This window comes from Trematomus bernacchii, unplaced genomic scaffold (genome assembly GCF_902827165.1).
Source record: "Trematomus bernacchii unplaced genomic scaffold, fTreBer1.1, whole genome shotgun sequence".
Taxonomy (NCBI): domain Eukaryota; kingdom Metazoa; phylum Chordata; class Actinopteri; order Perciformes; family Nototheniidae; genus Trematomus; species Trematomus bernacchii.
This window is the reverse complement of record NW_022987477.1, coordinates 956,657-976,769: the sequence shown is the minus strand read 5'-3', so window position 1 is coordinate 976,769 and position 20,113 is coordinate 956,657. Positions and strand designations below refer to the sequence as shown.

At 43.0% G+C, this 20,113-nt stretch overlaps 1 protein-coding gene across 1 annotated transcript in view; it reads right to left on the bottom strand.

Moving 5' to 3' along the window:
- Nucleotides 1-2,480: 2,480 nt before the first annotated feature.
- Nucleotides 2,481-20,113, bottom strand: part of dlgap1b (discs, large (Drosophila) homolog-associated protein 1b) — a 107,417-nt gene continuing 89,784 nt past the window's right edge. The window contains 7 exon segments of the mRNA XM_034150269.1: nucleotides 2,481-5,551; nucleotides 7,611-7,763; nucleotides 9,177-9,268; nucleotides 10,724-11,178; nucleotides 16,631-16,713; nucleotides 17,147-17,482; nucleotides 17,484-17,515. Of these exon segments, the coding sequence (XP_034006160.1) occupies nucleotides 5,336-5,551; nucleotides 7,611-7,763; nucleotides 9,177-9,268; nucleotides 10,724-11,178; nucleotides 16,631-16,713; nucleotides 17,147-17,482; nucleotides 17,484-17,515 (1,367 nt within the window). The 3' untranslated portion in view covers nucleotides 2,481-5,335.

Sequence of the window (20,113 nt, the reverse complement as noted above, 5' to 3'; positions counted from 1 at the left end):
CTTTGCAGAATGAGTACTTTTACTTAATTACAATGTTGAAAACAGGACTTTTACTTGTAGTGGAGTACTTTAAGACCATAGTATTTGTACTGTATTACTTCTTTGTGTGTAATATATTTTGTATTAACATTTGGTAGCAAACAATAAGTGTTTTTTCAAGACATAGTAATTGTACATCTTAAGTTTGTCTGTCCGAAATGCCATAAAAACAGTAAAAAATACGAACAATACAAACATTAGGGAGTGATCAGGACTTAGTATTTGTACTTTAACTTAAGTAAAGGGAGTACTTCTTCCAACATGGCCTAAATACTTACTTTTACTCAGATGCTTCTCCACTCCTCCACCTTTTGTGGGCCGTTAGAGGTTAGGTCAAGTCTCTGGGACTCTAATCAGGGTTTGAACAGAGCTCCAGGCACTCAGTGGGCATTTGAAGCCCACCATGGTGGCCCTGAGTCAGACTTTATACAAAGACACATTTCCGCAGACCCCCCCCCCCCCCCCTCCTCCTCCTCCTCCTGAACTCTGGTCGCTGAGGTCATCCTCCCCGACTGATGTGTGAGTGACGAATCACCAGGAGCTGCACGTACAGCAGCGTCGGGCTAAACCAAGGCCAGAAGAGATGCATAATTACGGGGTCCCGCCCCTGCGGAAGAGGGAAAAGCCCTGAAAACACACCAGGCTGGCCTTGTAATCTGCTTAATTATATTCCAATTGGAAACACATGTGGAGACAAGGGAAGAAAGACAACATTCTGGCAAAGATATGTTTGTTTCACTACAAAAACGTTTAAATCGTGCCAAGTTTGTTTGCCTAATATCGTCTTTACACTTGATATAAGACATAATAACTTAAGAAGTAGCAGTGAGATGTAGGGTCTTGTTTTTAGACAATCCATCTTATGTTAAGTAAAAACTCTTCTGAGTTGGATCTCAGATGAAACAAGTTTTCTGTTACATTTCATTTGGAAACTCACCAACTAACATCAGAAAAACCTTTAAGCATTTAAGACTTATTTTTATGGTAAAATATAGTTCAAAATAAGATTTCCCAAGTTCTGATTTATCTAGACATCCCATTTTAGTTCACAAAATCTTACCAAGCACATTTTCACTTGATCTATTGGCAGATTATTTGACTTATTACCAGCCAAAACATCTTGTTTTAATATTATTTTTTACTTGTTTTTGGAGCAGCATTTTGTCCAATGTGATAGGAGCTCATACACGTGTCATAACATCAAAAGTGTAGGCTTGAAATCAGCAAATAAATGCTGTTCTTTAACTAGTTCCTTTGAATATAGAATGCCTTTATAGCACATGTGTCAAACTCAAGGCCCGGGGGCCAAATCAGGCCCTTGGTGGATTTAATTTTGGCCCGCAGGATCATTTCTAATTACTATTAGATCTGGCCCTCCGGTATATTGCACGCACACCTTCACTCCATCCTGAGGGTTTCCTCCGCTCAGACCCTAACCCCAAACATTGATGACCTTGCACCCAAGATGAGATGCCAAGTATCTGGCTTGAACTAGCATCACAGAGCAGCACACTGAGTTTACATGGATGTTTCCTTCTGCACTTTCTTTCTCACGACAACAGGGCATGTTTGGTTTGTTCTTTGAGGGAAATAGTTTTGTTGAAGCTGTTGTTGGCCTGTGGGAAAATGTGATCATAAGAAATGACTCAGGAGAAGCTGCAGATGGAGCCATAAGAAATGAATGCAACTGATTATTTAATGTTGTTTTTATAGGCAATCATTTAAGCTTTGTTAGTTCCAGGTTTAATATGTGCAATAAGTTCATTTCAATAAGTTCTGCAATAAACATTGAACCAGTCCGGCCCTCGACTAGTACCCATTTTTTTATTTTGGCCCACTGTGTATTTGAGTTTGACCCCCCTGCTTTATAGTCTATGAGTGGTAGACTCTCAGCTAAGGGAAGACTTTATCAACTGGCATACATTCTGCATGCATGGCATTAGAGCACTTGTTTATTATGGAAGAGCATTATGGCCACGTGTAAACATTTTGACATCTGACCATTAGTTTAAAAAGCCCAAATTCTGAGGTTAAAGGTCGACACAGGGTCTACAAATGGGGAGACAGAGGGTGTTTCTCAAAGTCGAGGAAGGATCCTCCAGAGCCACTATTTCAAGGATTGCTACGTCATCGAATCCCGCCGAAGGACTGTTCCAATGTCCAGGATGCTTGTAATTCTACCGAGGACTGAAACCTTCGTTGCGGGAAATATCGAGGATGTATCCTCCGCGGTCTTAAAATCCCCACAATGCTTTGCGCACGGACCAATTTCCAAAATCTTTGGCGGAAGATTTAAGGCGGGGCCTCGCATATGACGCACACCTGAATGAAAGGAAGGATTCTTGCCTGACTCTGAAGGACCTGACTCGGAGGGACATGTCCTACCAAGGAAGCGTCCTCGACATTGAGAAACACCCAGAGAAAGAAAGACAAAGTTCTGGCAATGATATATTTGTTTTAATGCTGATAAGAGCTCATACACGTGCCATAACATCAACAGTGTAAATACAAAATGTATATCTGCTTAATATTCATATATTTTTTTTTTAGTTTACATAGGGAAACATTCATTTATGTACAAATGTTTAATCTTTAACTACATCACAAGCTTCAGGGGTGCTGGCGTGTCCAACATTCTACCTCCCTGCTATACCAGGAGTGTTATATTGATATGTTAATATAATAAACATAAATAAGAAGTCAACCCTTTTGACAGACATATTCAAATACAAGTAAAAAAATACTCAAATGAGCTTCGTCTACATAAAATGGCATTAGGTTTGATCTATTAATTATGCATCCTCTCTATACTTAACTAAAGGAAATACAAATTATACCACACTTCATCACTTGAGTTCCTTCACAAACGCCGCTCAATCAGGAAGCCGTTAAATAAGGACAGGAATATATATCCGTACCTAGAATTATCCAAATGGCACAAAACTCTTCCCAGATCAAAACAGAGGATTGGACTTCACACCAACGTCCTGCATTTCTGTTTTTAAAAACAATAATGTGGGGGTAAACTGGCTCAGGATTGTCTCCACATTCAAGCAGCTGACAGAAATACCTTGTTACATACATGAGTAGTGATTGAGTGGTGCAGGAATGAGTCCGAAAACCCAGGAATTACTTAGCATTTTACCACTTTGCTTCTTTTGAAGTCAGTGGTTTTTGTACGGTGGCCCATAGGTGCCAAAAACATCCAAACTGCAGTTTCAGACCACAAGTTTTAGACACTTTCACGTTTTGTTCTCCTACGTCAGTAAATACTCAAAATGTAAGAATGGCGGTTGCTAACAAACATTAGCCGCTTTTAGCTTAGCGGTGTGCAGCCGTGCGACCGTGATGTAGTTTGTTTATAGCCTAGCGTTAGCTTTTATACTTCTGGCGATAGCAATTAACACTTTAAATATCACAACGTGTTAATATGTGGAGATTATCCTGCTGAACAAAACGTGAAAGTATCGTAAACGTGTGGCTAATTCCTGCGATATACTGAAATCCAATGGTAAGATCCCGTTGTGATGCTAGCTTCAGGAATCCGTCATCACTGCACCGCTCGATAAGGGCTGAGATGTTCATTAAAAAGATGGCATGGGTGCTTTTCTTTAAAAGATCATGGCCTATTCTGGTGACAGGGGTTATATACAGTAAGCCATGGGTCACACACTCACACACACACACACACTCACACACACATCTTCCCCTGAGACTGCTGTTGTGCTCGACTATCATATTAGAAATTAAGGCTGATCACTGGAACAGAAAAGACATGCTGCAGAATAAATAAAAACACAGTATGAGGGCCTTGTCGTCAGTGCATTATCATAATAACCACAATGTCTTTAAACAGTCATTGTTTTCCCGAAATAATAAATTAAAACACAAATACAAAATATTACAAATCGGATATCTTTTGTCTGATAATTGCTTGGTTTGGAGGTGAACACAGTGAGGAGGAAACTGTCCTTTAGTCTCAAAACTGTCCAAAAACCTCTAATAAAACAGAGCAAACCTACCAGTATTGAAGCAGTAGTCAGAATAATTTAAATGCAATATGAGAGAAGGATTAAACCTGTCTATAAAATAATATAAGTGTCATCATGCGTGTGTTATATTCGTATGTTGTTGCTCAGTGTGAATGATGGGCGGTGTTTCCAGTTAGTTGATTCTGCTACCTTAATCTTCTGACCTAGAGAAGAGGAAGCCCTTTCCAAATGAATCACACACACACACTCTCTTGTTATCACTCACACACACACACAGATTATGTTCGTGGCACTCGGCTTAAAATCAGCTCCTGACTCAAAAACAGCTCCGCCTCACCTTGAGGAGCGCAGGATGACCTGTTGACCTTATGACCTTATGACTCTGGCTGCTGGAAAAACCTGTTTCAAGACAGAGGGCCGATTGTTTCGCTCACTAACACTGAAGGTACCTTTACTGAGGGGGGTGCTACGAAGCCAGAGCAGTGGGTTAGGAGGTAAATTGAGTTTTTTTACCTATAAATATGGAAAATTTTACCTAGTACCGAAAAAAGTTGGAATTCTGAGAAAAAAAGTTGGAATTATGCGAAAAATAATTGGAATTTTGAGAAAAAAGTCAGAATTTTGAGAAAAAAGTCTGAATTCTGGGGAAAAAGTCTGAATACTGAGATTTTCCAAAAACAGAAAGATGTTCAAATTAGTTTTCAGAATTCTGACTTTTTTTTGTTGCCCTAATTCTCTTCCGTAGTTCATAACTCGTCCCGATTGGCTGAAGTCTGTTTTACACGCTGATTTTGTAATGTAATCGTATTTATTCAGAATTACCTTAAGGAATTTTAAACAGATATAAACAATAAATAAGTCAATAGGTGTTTTTTTGTTTGATTTGATCACTCGTTGTGTTTGTGTGTGTGATGGCATGTTTACATACACACACACACACACACTCCACTTGCACGCTGCCCACCTGAAACATAACAACATGAAGCTGTGCTACACCTGGCTTTCTCTGTCGTGTTAGGCCACTTCAAAAAAGGGATTTATAAGATTTTGACAGCGAGGGAAAGAGGAGGAGGGAGAGGAAGAGGAGGGACTGCTACATCAAAGCTGGGAGGAGGAAATGAGGGGAGGGGAGGGGAGATAGATAAATAAATAAATTAAATACTGTAAATATACATTTCTTCATCCAGACTGAGCCCACAGTGATTTTGGGAAGTCCGCACAAAACGTGGTTATGTTAGCGTTACCGTTGGGTGCTATAGGGACAGTGTGTAGGGCATGTGTGTGAGGACATGCATCTGAGAGTCTCATAGTCTGGTCTGAGCCTCTGGGATATAGATCTCGATGCTGTCGGCGCTCTCCGTGGCCGAGCTCTGCCGCACGGACGCCGCTCGTTTGGCAGCTAGCAGGCGCTTTCTGGCCTCCACACGCTGGCGCTCAGAGCTCTCCAGAGAGCGGTCTCTAGCCAGGGGGGGGTGGCCCTTCTGGGGCTTCTTTGGCACGGGAGGGGGGATCCTTCTCTCCTGGACATGGGAGGACAAACTCTTAATGACCAGACGGGGTGGAAGTACTCAGATCTTGTGCTTCAGTAAGAGGAGAAGTGTGGAGGAATACTCTGTTACAAGTAAAAGTCCTGCATTCAAAATGATAGTGAGTAAAAGTAGAAGTACTCAGATCTTGTACTTGAGTACAAGTAGAAGTACTCAGATCTTGTACTTAAGTAAAAGTAGAAGTACTCAGTTATTGTACTTGAGTAAAAGTATAAGTACTAAGTTATTGTACTTGAGTAAAAGTAGAAGTACTCAGATCTTGTACTTGAGTAAAAGTAGAAGTACTCAGATCTTGTACTTGAGTAAAAGTAGAAGTACTCAGATCTTGTACTTGAGTGAAAGTAGAAGTACTCAGATCTTGTACTTGAGTAAAAGTATAAGTACTCAGATCTTGTACTTGAGTAAAAGTAGAAGTACCAGAGTGTAGGAATACTCTGTTACAGTAAAAGTCCTGCATTCAAAATGTTCCTCAAGTAAAAGTAGAAAAGTATTATCATCAAAATATAGTGAAAGTAGCGACAGTGAAAGTAGTCATTGTGCAGATTGGTCCATTTCAGAATAATATATATGATATGTTTTATAATGATTGATCATTAAAGTGTTCTCAAAGCTGGTAAAGGTGCAGCTAGTTTGAATGACTTTGTATACTGCAGGGTAGCTTGTGGATTTACTCAAGGTGGAACTAAAGTCTGATTTAACACTTGATTATATTTCACATCATTCATCCACATCTGTTAAGTAACTAAAGGTGATAAATACATGTAGTGGAGTCAAAGTACACCATTTACCTCTGAACTGAAGTGGAGTAGAAGTAGAAAGTAGGAAAAAATTGAAACTCAAATGCAGTACCTCTTGAGTAAATGTACTTAGTTACTTTGCACCTCTGGTAAACACAGTGCTTTGGGTTAGAGAGAGAGAGAGAGAGAGAGAGAGAGAGAGAGAGAGAGAGAGAGAGAGAGAGAGAGCAGCAGCCGGCAGCATGCATGCATTTGAATGAGGTTAACGTTCACAGTGGCAGCCATTTGTGTGGGTAAGAGAGCACGGCGGTGGCCAAAGCGTGAGGTAAAAGTGACCATTGGAGACGGAGAGGCCCCAACGGTGCATGGCAGGATGAGAGGTTCTCAAAAGCAGCTCACTGTCGACAACAAACACAGACACAGTGGTGACGTCAGGCAGGCAACGGCACAACATCTGCATGCTAGCTGAGAATCTTTTACAGTGTAAAGTAACGACAGCAGATTACATGCGGGGTTAGTAAAGCATCCCATAATGAGATTAGTGTCGTGTAATAGAAGCTTCGAGTCTTGTCCAAACTGAACGCGTTTTCTTTATATCAGAGGTGTCCAAACTTTTTTCACCGAGGGCCACATACAGAAAAATATACGAAGGTCTGGTCTGAGGTTTATCGCCTCATAAGTTAAGTTATAAGTTAGCAAAATCAATCAAATGTAGGTACATGATGCTTGTGAGTGTAGGCAGCTCATCCCTTAAAACAGAAGCCTCAGATTGATAAGGAGAAATATGAAGGGTGTATTTCAAGCTTGTTATGTAAATAAGTCATTGGGCTTTTTTCTTATCAACTAAGATATGTTAGAAAATGTTTCCAACTTTAATTGACTGAATTTATTTGAAAAGTGGTCTCATTAACACATGAATACTACTGTGTAATATGTGTTTTCATATATATTTAAGAAGTACAATACAAGTTTCATTTGTGGGCCGTACTCCATTATACTTTTTTAATTTGCTTCAAAATGACCCGCGGGCCGCATTTGGCCCCCGGGCCGTAGTTTGGACACCCCTGCTTTATATTAATATAACAGTTTCCAACAAGAACGGTAGAAGATGGGGAAATTGCACTCGACATATTTCAAATCATAACAGGAAGGAGAGGGAGCAGGACACTTACTTACACTTCAAAATAAATTACAAACATTTTACCCTTAGCTTTTATCAAGAAGCAAATAAACAAATGTATTTGCCGTTACAACAATGAGGTTATGTTTTTGAACGTGCGTGTGTGAGTGGGCACCTGAATGTCTGGAGGGCTCAGAGGTCTCCAGCTGTTGGCTCTGAGTTGGTGCAGCTCGTCAAACTTCAGGCTGATGTTCTCGATGGAGAGCTGCAGCATGTCCCAGAACCCTGCCAGGTCCTGAGAGCCGGGGCGGGGGTGTGCGTCTGGGTTCTGAGGCGTAACAAATACATGTAAACACACAGGTCACATGATCACAAACGCACATTGTTTACATGCCTATCACACATGTTTTGAAAGAGGACTTGTGATGATTTGATTACATTACATTACATTACTTGTTAGACGCTTTTATCCAAAGCGACTTACATACTCAATACTGTGGGCAATCCTCACAGGAGCAATTTGGGGTGAAGTGTCTCAGGGACACAACGACATGCTGACTGCAGTGGGGTTTGAACCTGTGACCCCCTGATCCAAACACCAACCCTCCACCCACTGCGCCACACACCTTGATTTTACCAAAAGTTGCAGAATTGGCCTTTTAGTGAGTGAAATGCATATACAGATGCAAGTCATTTTTTATGGGAATGACAGCTTTTAAAAAAATGTAAATAACGCACTATAGTGTAAATATATTGTATTAGTAGTAGTAGTAGTAGTAAGCATGGATCTATCCACCTTAGTTAGACCAAAACATATCAGTTTTTCCTTTCCAAAAAATGACTTAAACACTTTAAATATATTAAGAACAATCCATGTATCCACCGTTATGCATATTTTAATTAAATAGGCCCTATTATGCAAATGTTCAGGTTCATATTAGTATTTTGTGCCTCTATTTTGTTGTTCTGAGTAAATATGGTAATGTTTTATTGCACTTATTGTAAGTCACTTTGGAAAAAAAGCATCAGCTAAATGAAATGTAATTATAATATTTAACGGAAACGATAAAATACAAGTGTATTTTTGGAACAATATTACAATCTGCATCTAAATACATCTCATCATTGCAAATTTGATGATTTGATTTTTACCAAAAGTTGCAGAATTAGCCTTTAAGTGAGACAAATGCATAAAAGGTGCACGTCATTAGGAATACAAATGACAGCTTTTTATATATATAGATAAATAACAATGCACTCTTTAAATAGTTATTATGTGCAATGCCTGGTTTTGTTAATGCTGCTTCAACACATTCTTATTAAATAGGCCCTATTATGCAAATCTTCAGGTTCACATTAGTACTTTCTGCCTCTATTTTGTTGTAGTTTATTGCACTTATTGGAAGTCGCTTTGGAAAACAAGCATCAGCTAAATGAAATGTTCTGCAATACAATTATAATATTTAACGGAAACGACAAAATTGTGCATTTTTGCAGCAATAGTGAAATTAGCATGTTAATACATCCTCTTGTTGCTGATCAGCACGTTCTCTCCTCTGAGAGAGAGAGGCTGTGCACGCTCTACACTGGATGCATAGCAAATGAGCGCAGGCCTGTCACGATGATTTGTGCAGGATGATGTCAGTGTGTGTGTGTGTGTGTGTGTGTGTGTGTGTGGGGGGGGGGGGGGGGGGGGGGGTAGACGGACGGGGAAGCATGCAGAGGATGAGGTGACACATACCAGATTCTCTTCACACAGCTCCCGGAACTGCTGGAACTTCTGGGCCATCAGCAGCTGGGCACTCCCCACTGCACTGCGGATCTTCCCCATGACTGCAGAAACACACACACAACACACACACACACACACACACACACACACACACACACACACACACACACACACACACACACACACACACACACACACACACACACACACACACACACACACACACACACACACACACACACACACACACACACACAACACACACACCAGACACAATGCAATTACTCAGAGAGCCGCATACTGCAGGCATGTTGCAGTGCGAACAGAGAGGTGCATTTGTGGCGAAGGGATACGCTACATCTGTGCCTCGAGTATTGTAATAAATAATGACATTTAAAATCCAAATAAATGCAATCATAGCAATTCTAAATAAACATACACATGCCACATATACAGCACACAGAGAAAAAAGTGCTGTCCTGCATAACAGAGACGTACAAATCAAGCTTCTGCTCCTAATAATAATGCCTTTCCCCTCACAATGCCTGATGTCAGACTGATATATGAGATAAACAAGGTTGTGCTGCATAACCCGACTCCAGTGTCAGTCCCATTGACTCTCTCATCCCGGTGGAGAGGGCCTGTCGGTGCACGCATTAGTCTACATGAAGAAAATAGGATCCGAAACAGCGAGAGGAATAATGAATCAGATACAATGTCTTCAGCTCCCGGGTGTGTGTGTGTGTGTGTGTGTGTGTGTGTGTGTGTGTGTGTGTGTGCACATGAAAGCGTGGGATGTAGGAAAACATAACCTTGAGACAGCCTCCCTGCTCAGCTCGTCCTGAGAGAGAATAATCTTGCCTGTAACCATAACAGTACACTAGCTGCATACGCAATGACACTCTGTGTGAGTCGCAGTGAGGACAGGTAGAGATACAGTCTGCCTGAGGCCTGTTTGCTCAGTCTTGAAAACATATTTAGCTGTGTGTAAACAGACGTGTGTGTATGTGTGTGTGTGTTACGTCAAGATCAAGTAGCGAGCACCGAGAGAAACCCCTTCAGTGTGTGAGTGTGAGGGTTCATTATCCAGTGTGTCTAAAGGACAGATGTGGTTATTGATAATATGCACGGTATGTCTGTGGAGGCCAGAGAGCCTGAGAGAGAACAAGCAGCTATTGTGGTCCAATACCAGGGATACCAGAACCCTCAAAGCCTGAGGAGAGGAGGACAAATTGACCTAATATCGGTGTTCAGTGAACAGTTTCATTATTGAAATATGTTTTCATATGTTTTATCGTAACTCTGGCACATTTCCTTCGGGATAAATAAAGTCATATCTTATCTTATCTTATTACACGTAGTTAAATGGACAATCTTGCACTAATGTACATTTCCCAAAGATATTGAAGTAACTGTTATTTTGTATATATTGTGTCTGTCGGATTGTGGGAAACGGCATTCCGATCTCTCTGTCTGAACACACACTACAAACTGAAATATTGACAATAACGGTGACTTTGACTAAACACTCTTTCCTCCTCCCTGACTGGACTCACTGTCGTCCGGCAGCTCGTTCTCCCTCTCGTCCAGCTCCATCTGTCGACACCACCCCTCCATCCGCTCCACCTCGGCCTGCAGCAGCTTCAGGAACCACCGTCCGTCACGAGGACACACGGACCTCCCCACGGACCTCCCCACGTTCTCGCAAGTAGTTCCCGCCGAAGTTTCCCCCCCGTCCCCCGGCTCCACGCTGTCCATCCAGGGGTCCGGCGGCGGCAGGATGGACGGGTCGAAGCCCACCTCTCCGTAGTCGTCGGCGGCACAGGCGTGGTAGTGGTTCCCCGAGCCCTGGATGCTGACGGTGGAGGAAGAGGAGTTGGTGTCTCGGGAGTGTTCTCGAGGCATGGTGGCACAGTGTCGGGGGGATGGGAGCTCCGGGGGGTCCGAGGGGGCGTCGAGGTCCGCCTGAACCGCCGTGGTGACGCTGTTAGAGCGGGTCATCCTGCGGTAACTAGGGAGGAAACAGAGAAGATTTAAAAGAGGCCCTGTTATGCTTTCCAGGGTTTTCCCTCTCCTTTAAGTACCTTCAAATTATATTTAAGTGCAGTACTTGAGTAAATATACTTAGTTACTTTCCACCACTAGTAGTTCATATGATAATATTGTGATAAACACAGTTCTTGGAGATCCCAGTGTGAGAACATTTTAAATAGCGGTGAATAGCTCTTGTAGTGTGAAACGCCTTTTGTGTGTGTGTGTGTGTGTTTATGTTTTGTCACCTGGCTCATTCAGAAGCAACAGAGTGTGCAGCCGCCTGTCACACCACCAGCTGATGCACACACACACACACACACACACACACACACACACACACACACACACACACACACACACACACACACACACACACACACACACACACACACACACACGACCCCTGAGTACAGCTGGGTGTGTCGTGTCGTATTTGGCTCAGAGGCTCTGTGCCGCTTGACGTTGCCAAGTCCGGCTGCACTATGTGCCACAACACACACACACACAGCAGACACACACACACACAGCATACACACACACACACACACACACAGCATACACACACACACACAGCATACACACACACACACACACAGCATACACACACACACACAGCATACACACACACACACAGCATACACACACACACAGCATACACACACACACACACAGCATACACACACACACACAGCAGACACACACACACACACACACACACACACACACACACACACACACACACACACACACAGTATACACACACACACTCATGTGCAAAGATTACATCTACACACAAACACATTTGGCTGTGGAGCAGCTCTCCATCCCAGTAATGAATGGGAAGCCAGAGGAAAATGAAAAAACTTGCCAGCAGTCTAATCGCTGCAAGATCACAACTCAGAGTGGTTCATATTTTATGAACTCATAGAAAGAGCTAGAGTCAGATAAGCATTTATAACGGGGGGTTACAAAGATACAAAGTGATACAAGAGAAAGAGCACGCTACTCACTGTCCTCATGGCAAACTTTAAAGACGCCATATGATGCTTTGGGGGGTTTTCCCTTCCCTGTAGTTTTATAGGTTTGTGTTCTGGAACATGTTGACATCACTATGTGTCACTCGCGCTGCTATTGGCTAGCGCTTCAACACATTGTACGTGATTTACGGTAGAGACACTACATACTGATATACACCTGAACATCAGCAGGAGAGAACTCTTTAAAGTAGAGACACTACACACACACACACACACACACACACACACACACACACACACACACACACACACACACACACACACACACACACACACACACACACACACACACACACACACACACACACACACACACACACACACACACACACACACACACACACACACACACACACACACACACACACACACACACACCTGCCTGCAGCGCGACACACACATCTGATCACGTCTCCAGCAAACACTCCTCCTCCTCCTCCAAGCTACAGCCATTCATCTCTAACTCCCCGTTTCTCATTCATCTTCCCCGAACAGAAAAGCAGACCGCAGAGGGAGCAAAGGGAGTGGCTAGATCAAACGCAGTGCGAGCGTGTGTGTGTGTGTGTGTGTGTGTGTGTGTGTGTGTGTGTGTGTGTGTGAGTGTGTGTGAAGAACAGTTAAACAGTAACTCCTCCGTGCAGGTGTTCAGTTCTAATGACCTCAGCCTGCCTCTCTATCAGCCGGCTAACAACTTCCTGCAGGGGCAAGGCCAAACAAAGCAGACAGAGACGAGACATATCAACACGAGGAGAACGAGGAGGTGTGGTTAGTGGGGAACGACTACTATCTAGGAGAGACAGTTAATCAGAAGCAGGTTTATTGCTTTAGTGGAACAGTAAAAGAAAACGACAGCAGCTTTGAGGCAATACGTTGTAAGAAAAGGAGCAAAAATACAACTTTTAATTTAAAAAGAATAATCTAAAAGGAAAGAATTGAACATAAAAATATACTAATTACAAGGAAAATGTGAAATAATACAGTGAATTAAATGGTAAAGTGCTGTGCAGATTTTAAAAGAGGTTGTTGGAGCCAAATTTAAGTTTATTTAGATTTATTTGGAACCTTTATTAATGCATTTTTCTGTTTGAGTGAGAGGTGCGCTTTGCTCAGGTGAAGGGGGCGGGGCTAACGCTTTAAGTTGGAGGTGCAGGTGTGTGACGGCAGGGCAGCAGCAATACCGTCATTGACACGCAGACGCAACCTTATGTTTAGTAAAAGACGGATTATTAGGATCTGCTGTTTAAGTTTATGTTAAATATTGTTTTCGTATTTTGTTTGCTGGAAATAAACGTTGAAAAGCAACTGAAACGTCCAGTGGATTTTTTACACTGCTTCCCAGCCCCAAGCTCTACATGTGGCCAAGAACAATAACTTTTGAGGTATCGAGTTACAACACAAACTTTTGGGGATTTTGGCCACTCCAGAGGTTGTGTTATCAAGAAAATATTCAGAGGGGTGTGTGACGGAACAGAAAGTTGTAAATCAAAGAGGTTTCTACAAAATAAATTATAGAAATGTTCCTATTTTTTGCACTGAAAATGGCTCAAATTAAAAACACAAGGACATACTGATGCGTCCATAAACATATAAGCAGCCTGGCGTCTTATTTAGATATGAAAAGTTGTCCAGTGATAGTTGGAGGGCAGAAAACAACAGAGCATGAACTATTACTGTGACATTTAAAGTTCGCTGAGGACTCTTGTTTGTTTGTCTTTTCCCGGTAATGACAAACCCTCAGTAGGGCGGGACACAAATAAAAAGACAGGGAGGTCTGAGCTGTCCTTTACTTTTCAAGATGGCCGTGAATATGGTTTAGTGGCTAAGATGATGAGCAATGCCCCACTTCCCTCTGTGTCTGCAAAGCCATCTCCTGACCACCATCAAATAAACTTGTAAGACGCAAAAAGTGAAATTAAGCCATTAAATTCCACCAAATCTTAACCTCACAGTATATTTTTTGCATCCATATCCGTTTTTTCAAGATGTTACTAGACTGGATCTTTGTAAAGTCTTTAAAAGTTGGCATTAAATTAGTTTTAATCTCCCAACAAATCTGTGTAAAGACAAGCATGTTGCTGTGTTGTCCTTTTATTTTACGGCTCTCTTCCACTCTCTCTCTCTCATAGTTCAAACAGCGAGGTGAGGTTATGACCTGCAGCATATAAACACACACACACACACACAGCACACACACACACACACACAACACACACACACACACACACACACACACACACACACACACACACACACACACACACACACACACACACACACACACACACACACACACACACACACACACACTTCTGGAGCTTGGCACTCTCACTGTCTGGGAATCTAATGTAGACCTCCCAAGTACACACACACACACACACACACACACACACACACACACACACACACACACCACACACACCACACACACACACCACACACACACACACCACACACACACACACACACACACACACACACACACACACACACACACACACACACACACATCACTAACCAGAGAGAGGTACACACACACACACACACATCACTAACCAGAGAGGTACACACACACACACACACACACACACACACACACACACACAAACAACAAATCCCCCCCGACTGCCAAACATTAACCAGGGAACGCTCCGGCTGCACAACATGGAGCCTCTGCAGGATCTAAGGTGTCTGCGGGAGTTAATATTTGACTTGGCAGCTCGGGGAACTCAGAGCTTGGTCAGTCAGCTGAGACCGCCCCCTTTCAGAAAGCCCCTCACATTCCCTGACACAGTGTGAGTGTGTTTTGGACTCAGCCCTCACTGTGACCTTTGATTAAAGGTGATGTCTCTCTGAATTCCCGTAGCATGCCTCGGCTGCAGCGGGAAAACCAGCAGCAGCAGCACGGCGGCTAAATGTGTCCTCAGAGAACAGAAGGGCAGTGTTTTCACCGAGGAAAACCAAAGAGGACAAAGAGAGAAACCAGAAAAGCCTGTGAGTCCCAGCAGAGGCTCCACTGCATGTATTTAATACCTTTAGTTTAAATCAGACTTTAGTTCCACCTGGAGTAAATCCACAAGCTACCCTGCAGTATACAAAGTCATTCAAACTAGCTGCACCTTTACCAGCTTTGAGAACACTTTCATGATCAATCATTATAAAACATATCATATATATTATTCTGAAATGGACCAATCTGCACAATGACTACTTTTACTGTCGCTACTTTCACTATATTTTGATGATAATACTTTTCTACTTTTACTTGAGGAACATTTTGAATGCAGGACTTTTACTGTAACAGAGTATTCCTACACTCTGGTACTTCTACTTTTACTCAAGTACAAGATCTGAGTACTTCTACTTTGACTCAAGTACAAGATCTGAGTACTTCTATTTTTACTCAAGTACAAGATCTGAGTAGACTGCAGAGAGAGAGAGAGAGAGAGAGAGAGAGAGAGAGAGAGAGAGAGAGAGAGAGAGAGTATCTGACAGCACAGCAGAGCTAAACAAACCCTATAAAACTCCCTCCCTTTTCTCTCCCACACACAAACAGTCTGAATCACAATGACTGCAGCAACAGATGGCTGTCATCTCACCCCAAAACCCCTCCCCCCCCCTCCCAAAACCCAGCACCACATCCTCTGGGCCCAGCTGTCACTTGGGGCCCCTTTTTGGGGGGGTCTCTGATGCCAAAAACTACCATGAACTGGGCCCAGCTGCTACAGGGAAGCCAGTGAACTACACACTACACACTACACACTACACACTACACACCTCCCTCTGTCTCCACAAGTCCATGGTTGTGGTTGAATTGTCCAAAAACAGCTTCTATCCTCGGTCACCTATTATGCAAAATCCACTTCTTCATGTCTCTTCTACATCAACATGTGTCCCCTCTTCTTCATGTCTCTCCTACATCAACATGTGTCCCCCTCTTCTCCATGTCTCTTCTACATCAACATGTGTCCCCTCTTCTTCATGTCTCTTCTACATCAACATGTGTCCCCCTCTTCTCCATGTCTCTTCTACATCAACATGTGTCCCCCTCTTCTTCATGTCTCTTCTACATCAACACGTGTCCCCTCTTCTTCATGTCTCTTCTACATCAACATGTGTCCCCTCTTCTTCATGTCTCTTCTACATCAACATGTGTCCCCTCTTCTTCATGTCTCTTCTACATCAACATGTGTCCCCTCTTCTTCATGTCTCTTCTACATCAACATGTGTCCCCTCTTCTTCATGTCTCTTCTACATCAACATGTGTTCTCAGGAAAAAAGATTCTCTCTCTTTTTGTCCTGATCATCTAGAGACGAGAGAAACCCAGATCTCTGCCTCCTCCCTTCCATCCTAGTTTCACTTTGACACCCTTCCTCCTCTTCCTCTCTACTCACCATCGCTCATCCTCCACCTGGATTCCTATCGACTGGAACTTCGACGGTTCCTCCGTCGGCTCTTCTTCTTCCTCCGGGTCCACCTGAGCGGAGGAGGGAGAGAAACTGTCAGAACTATCTTAAGTTTAAACTAGTTATATTTCAGAGCAGAACCCCCGCCTGAAACCCAGAGACGTTTTATGAGAAATGGCAGCCCTTTAGATCATATATTAATTCATTGAAAGTCCTACCCCGTGACTACGTTTATATAACCCCCATCTAGTTATTATTTTTTTAAATTAATTTTGTATTAAATCTTAATTTTTCATGTTTTTAATTCATTATTATTATTATTTTTGATGTTGTGTGAAATGTATCAGGATGTGTAAGCGATGCAATGCTGTGACCAATTTTCCAGTTCTTGTGATTCTCTTTGTTCTCTTATATGTAACAAAAGTTGTTGTATTGTCTGTTCAATCTGCACTCCTTAATAAAGTAACTAAAACAAAAAAAGGAAACCCCGCCTGGTGCACGAACCTGGATCCCGATGGAGAGGCACTTGCGGAGCGCCTCCCTCTGCGCCTTGCTGTCTCCGGTGGATGTTGATGTTGATGTTGATGTGATGGTGATGGTGCTGTTGGAGACGTGCTGGCTGGCGGGGCCGTGCACCTGAGCGTTGGCCGCCTCGATGGCCGCCGTCAGCGCCTTCATGGAGTCGATGCTCTCCGTGGAGTTGGAGAGGCCCGGCTGGGAGCTGATGCCCGAGCGAGGGCCCGAGTCCATGTAGGCGTCCTGGGCCGACTCGGTGCTGCTCTGAGCCGTGATGGAGATGAAGGGTTTGGACGGGGTGGTGCGGGGGGCAACCGGGGGGGGGCGTCTTCTTGTAGGTGGTGATGCATGATGACACTGCATGGAGGAAACAGAGAGAGAGAGAGAGAGAGAGAGAGAGAGAGAGAGAGAGAGAGAGAGAGAGAGCGATAGAGAGAGAGAGAGAGAGAGAGAGAGAAGTGTGTTTATTGGTTTGCATTTTAACATTGCAGGGAGAGGAGACTTTATTGGAGACTCCACCTGAATAGTGGTCAAAATCACAATTTGGTAGAAAACTAAATATTAATATACAAAGAATAGCATTGATTCAATAATGTAGGCAAACTTTAAGAACAGCCTATTCAGTAAAAACATAAATTAAATAACATGTGATTTGAAAAAGCAATTTTTAAATAACAGAAAAATTTATTTCAGGCATTTTTTCAAACATTTTATAAAAGAGACAGTATTTTGTTATGTGTGAAAAGCCAGTCCAGATTTGTTCTACCCCTACATCAGATGGAGAACCTGCAATCACCAGTTCTACAATAGAAAAGTTTAAAATGCCATGAATGAAAGAATGGAAATACAGCATATTCATGGGGAAACACAAAAATAAAGAACATTTCAATTACAAACGAATGCCTGTCTGAGAGGAAAAATACTTTGTTGACGGCTGACACTCTGACAGTTTTCCCAGAGGTCTTAGCTCCCTGGAGTCAGAATGGACAGTAGATTAGGGGCAACTTTAACAAATCTGAGCCTCGTCTGGTAATAGGATTAGTTCGTCAGCCACTTGACCCACTGATGTAGAAGATTAATCTCTGTGCGTACTGACTGTACGCATCAATAATAATATGATGGTGTCCAGTTTGGGACCCTGCTGTTGTCTGCACGCACTATTCATGTGTATTATACATATCACTATGTAACACTCGCTCTCCTATTGGCTAGCGCTCCAACACATTGTACGTGATAGGCTAAGGGGCGGGACATCTCTAAGCTGGTTGACCAATCACAACAGAGCTAACCAGCAAACCATTCAGAACAGACTGGGCTCTGGTTTCAGGTGAGAAGAGGTGCTGCAGCACAGGCAGTATGAGAAGAATAAAGAGCTTTTTGAACATTAAAGCATGGAGAGGACTCTTTAAAGTAGAGACACTACATACTGATATACACCTGAACATCAGCAGGAGAGGACTCTTTAAAGTAGAGACATTACATACTGATATACACCTGAACATCAGCAGGAGAGGACTCTTTAAAGTAGAGACACTACATACTGATATACACCTGAACATCAGCAGGAGAGGACTCTTTAAAGTAGAGACACTACATACTGATATACACCTGAACATCAGCAGGAGAGGACTCTTTAAAGTAGAGACACTACATACTGATATACATCTGAACATCAGCAGGAGAGGACTCTTTAAAGTAGAGACACTACATACTGATATACACCTGAACATCAGCAGGAGAGGACTCTTTAAAGTAGAGACACGACACACTGATAAATACCTGAACATGAACACAATACATCCTCTTTAAATGTACTGACTCACAAGCCTCTGTTGGAAAATACCAGCAGACAAAAAACACAGCCTGTCTAAAGAAAGAAACATCCTAACTTCATTATGTCTTGGAATCTCTTTCCTGTCCCGCTGCCATCACCTAAACCAGGCCTCCCTCTCTCTCTCCCCTCTCTCTCTCTCCTCTCCCCTCTCTCTCTCTCTCTCCCTCTCTCTCTCTCTCTCTCCCTCTCTCTCTCCTCTCTCCTCCCTCTCTCTCTCTCTCTGCAGCTAAACCAGGACACAGGGATCCCTATTAATCCCCACAGCAGAAAAGAAGCATCCTCCCGTGGCTGGATGTCTGCTCTGTGTTGCCAGCCACACCAAGCACAAACAGCCATGTCTAAAACTATTAGAGCTTGGTGCTGTTTCCTTTGTGTCCAGCCACTTCACTGACAGCTCCAGAGAGGCTCTAACACACTGAGGAGGCGCTGACTTCATCCTCTCCGTTGGCCAGAGTCATCTCCCTCTGATCCTAGACGAGATTTCTGTCAAGTTTTGACAAGCTGGAGAGTCAGACAGGATGAATGCTCGTGTTGAGATGAGATCACAGTTGCTAAGATGCCTTTGATGGTGTGGTAACGAGCCACAAGAAAGACAAAAGAAGAAGGTGACATACTGTAGCCCCCTCTACGGCTAATAACATGTTTTCAGGGATACTGTAGATGCAGGAGTTACTGCCAAACACAACATCTGAGCAACTTCTGCACAGACGTTTGGGAGAATATGATTGACATCTTCAGAAAGGTTACAGAGTTTAGACCAACAAGAGATCAGAAAGACACACATTCATTCATACAGAGGGCGAGGTCCTGCCCCTATCAGGCGCTGAGGTTTGAAGGAGAGGATTCCATCTAAAAGCCACAAATGTGTGTGTGTGTGTGTGTGTGTGTGTGTGTGTGTGTGTGTGTGTGTGTTCGTATCAGGCGACAGAAGGGTTAAAGCTTCAGGGTTTCCATGTTTGAAACAGGAGACGGCGCGCCATGTTTAGCTGTCAGTGAGAGAGCCAGACACGCCGCAGAATGACAGAGGAAAGAGGAAAGAGGAAAGAGGGGGGGGGGGGTTTGAACGCCAAGACAGGTTAAGTAAACACACTCAGAGTCAGAACATGCCCACACACACACGC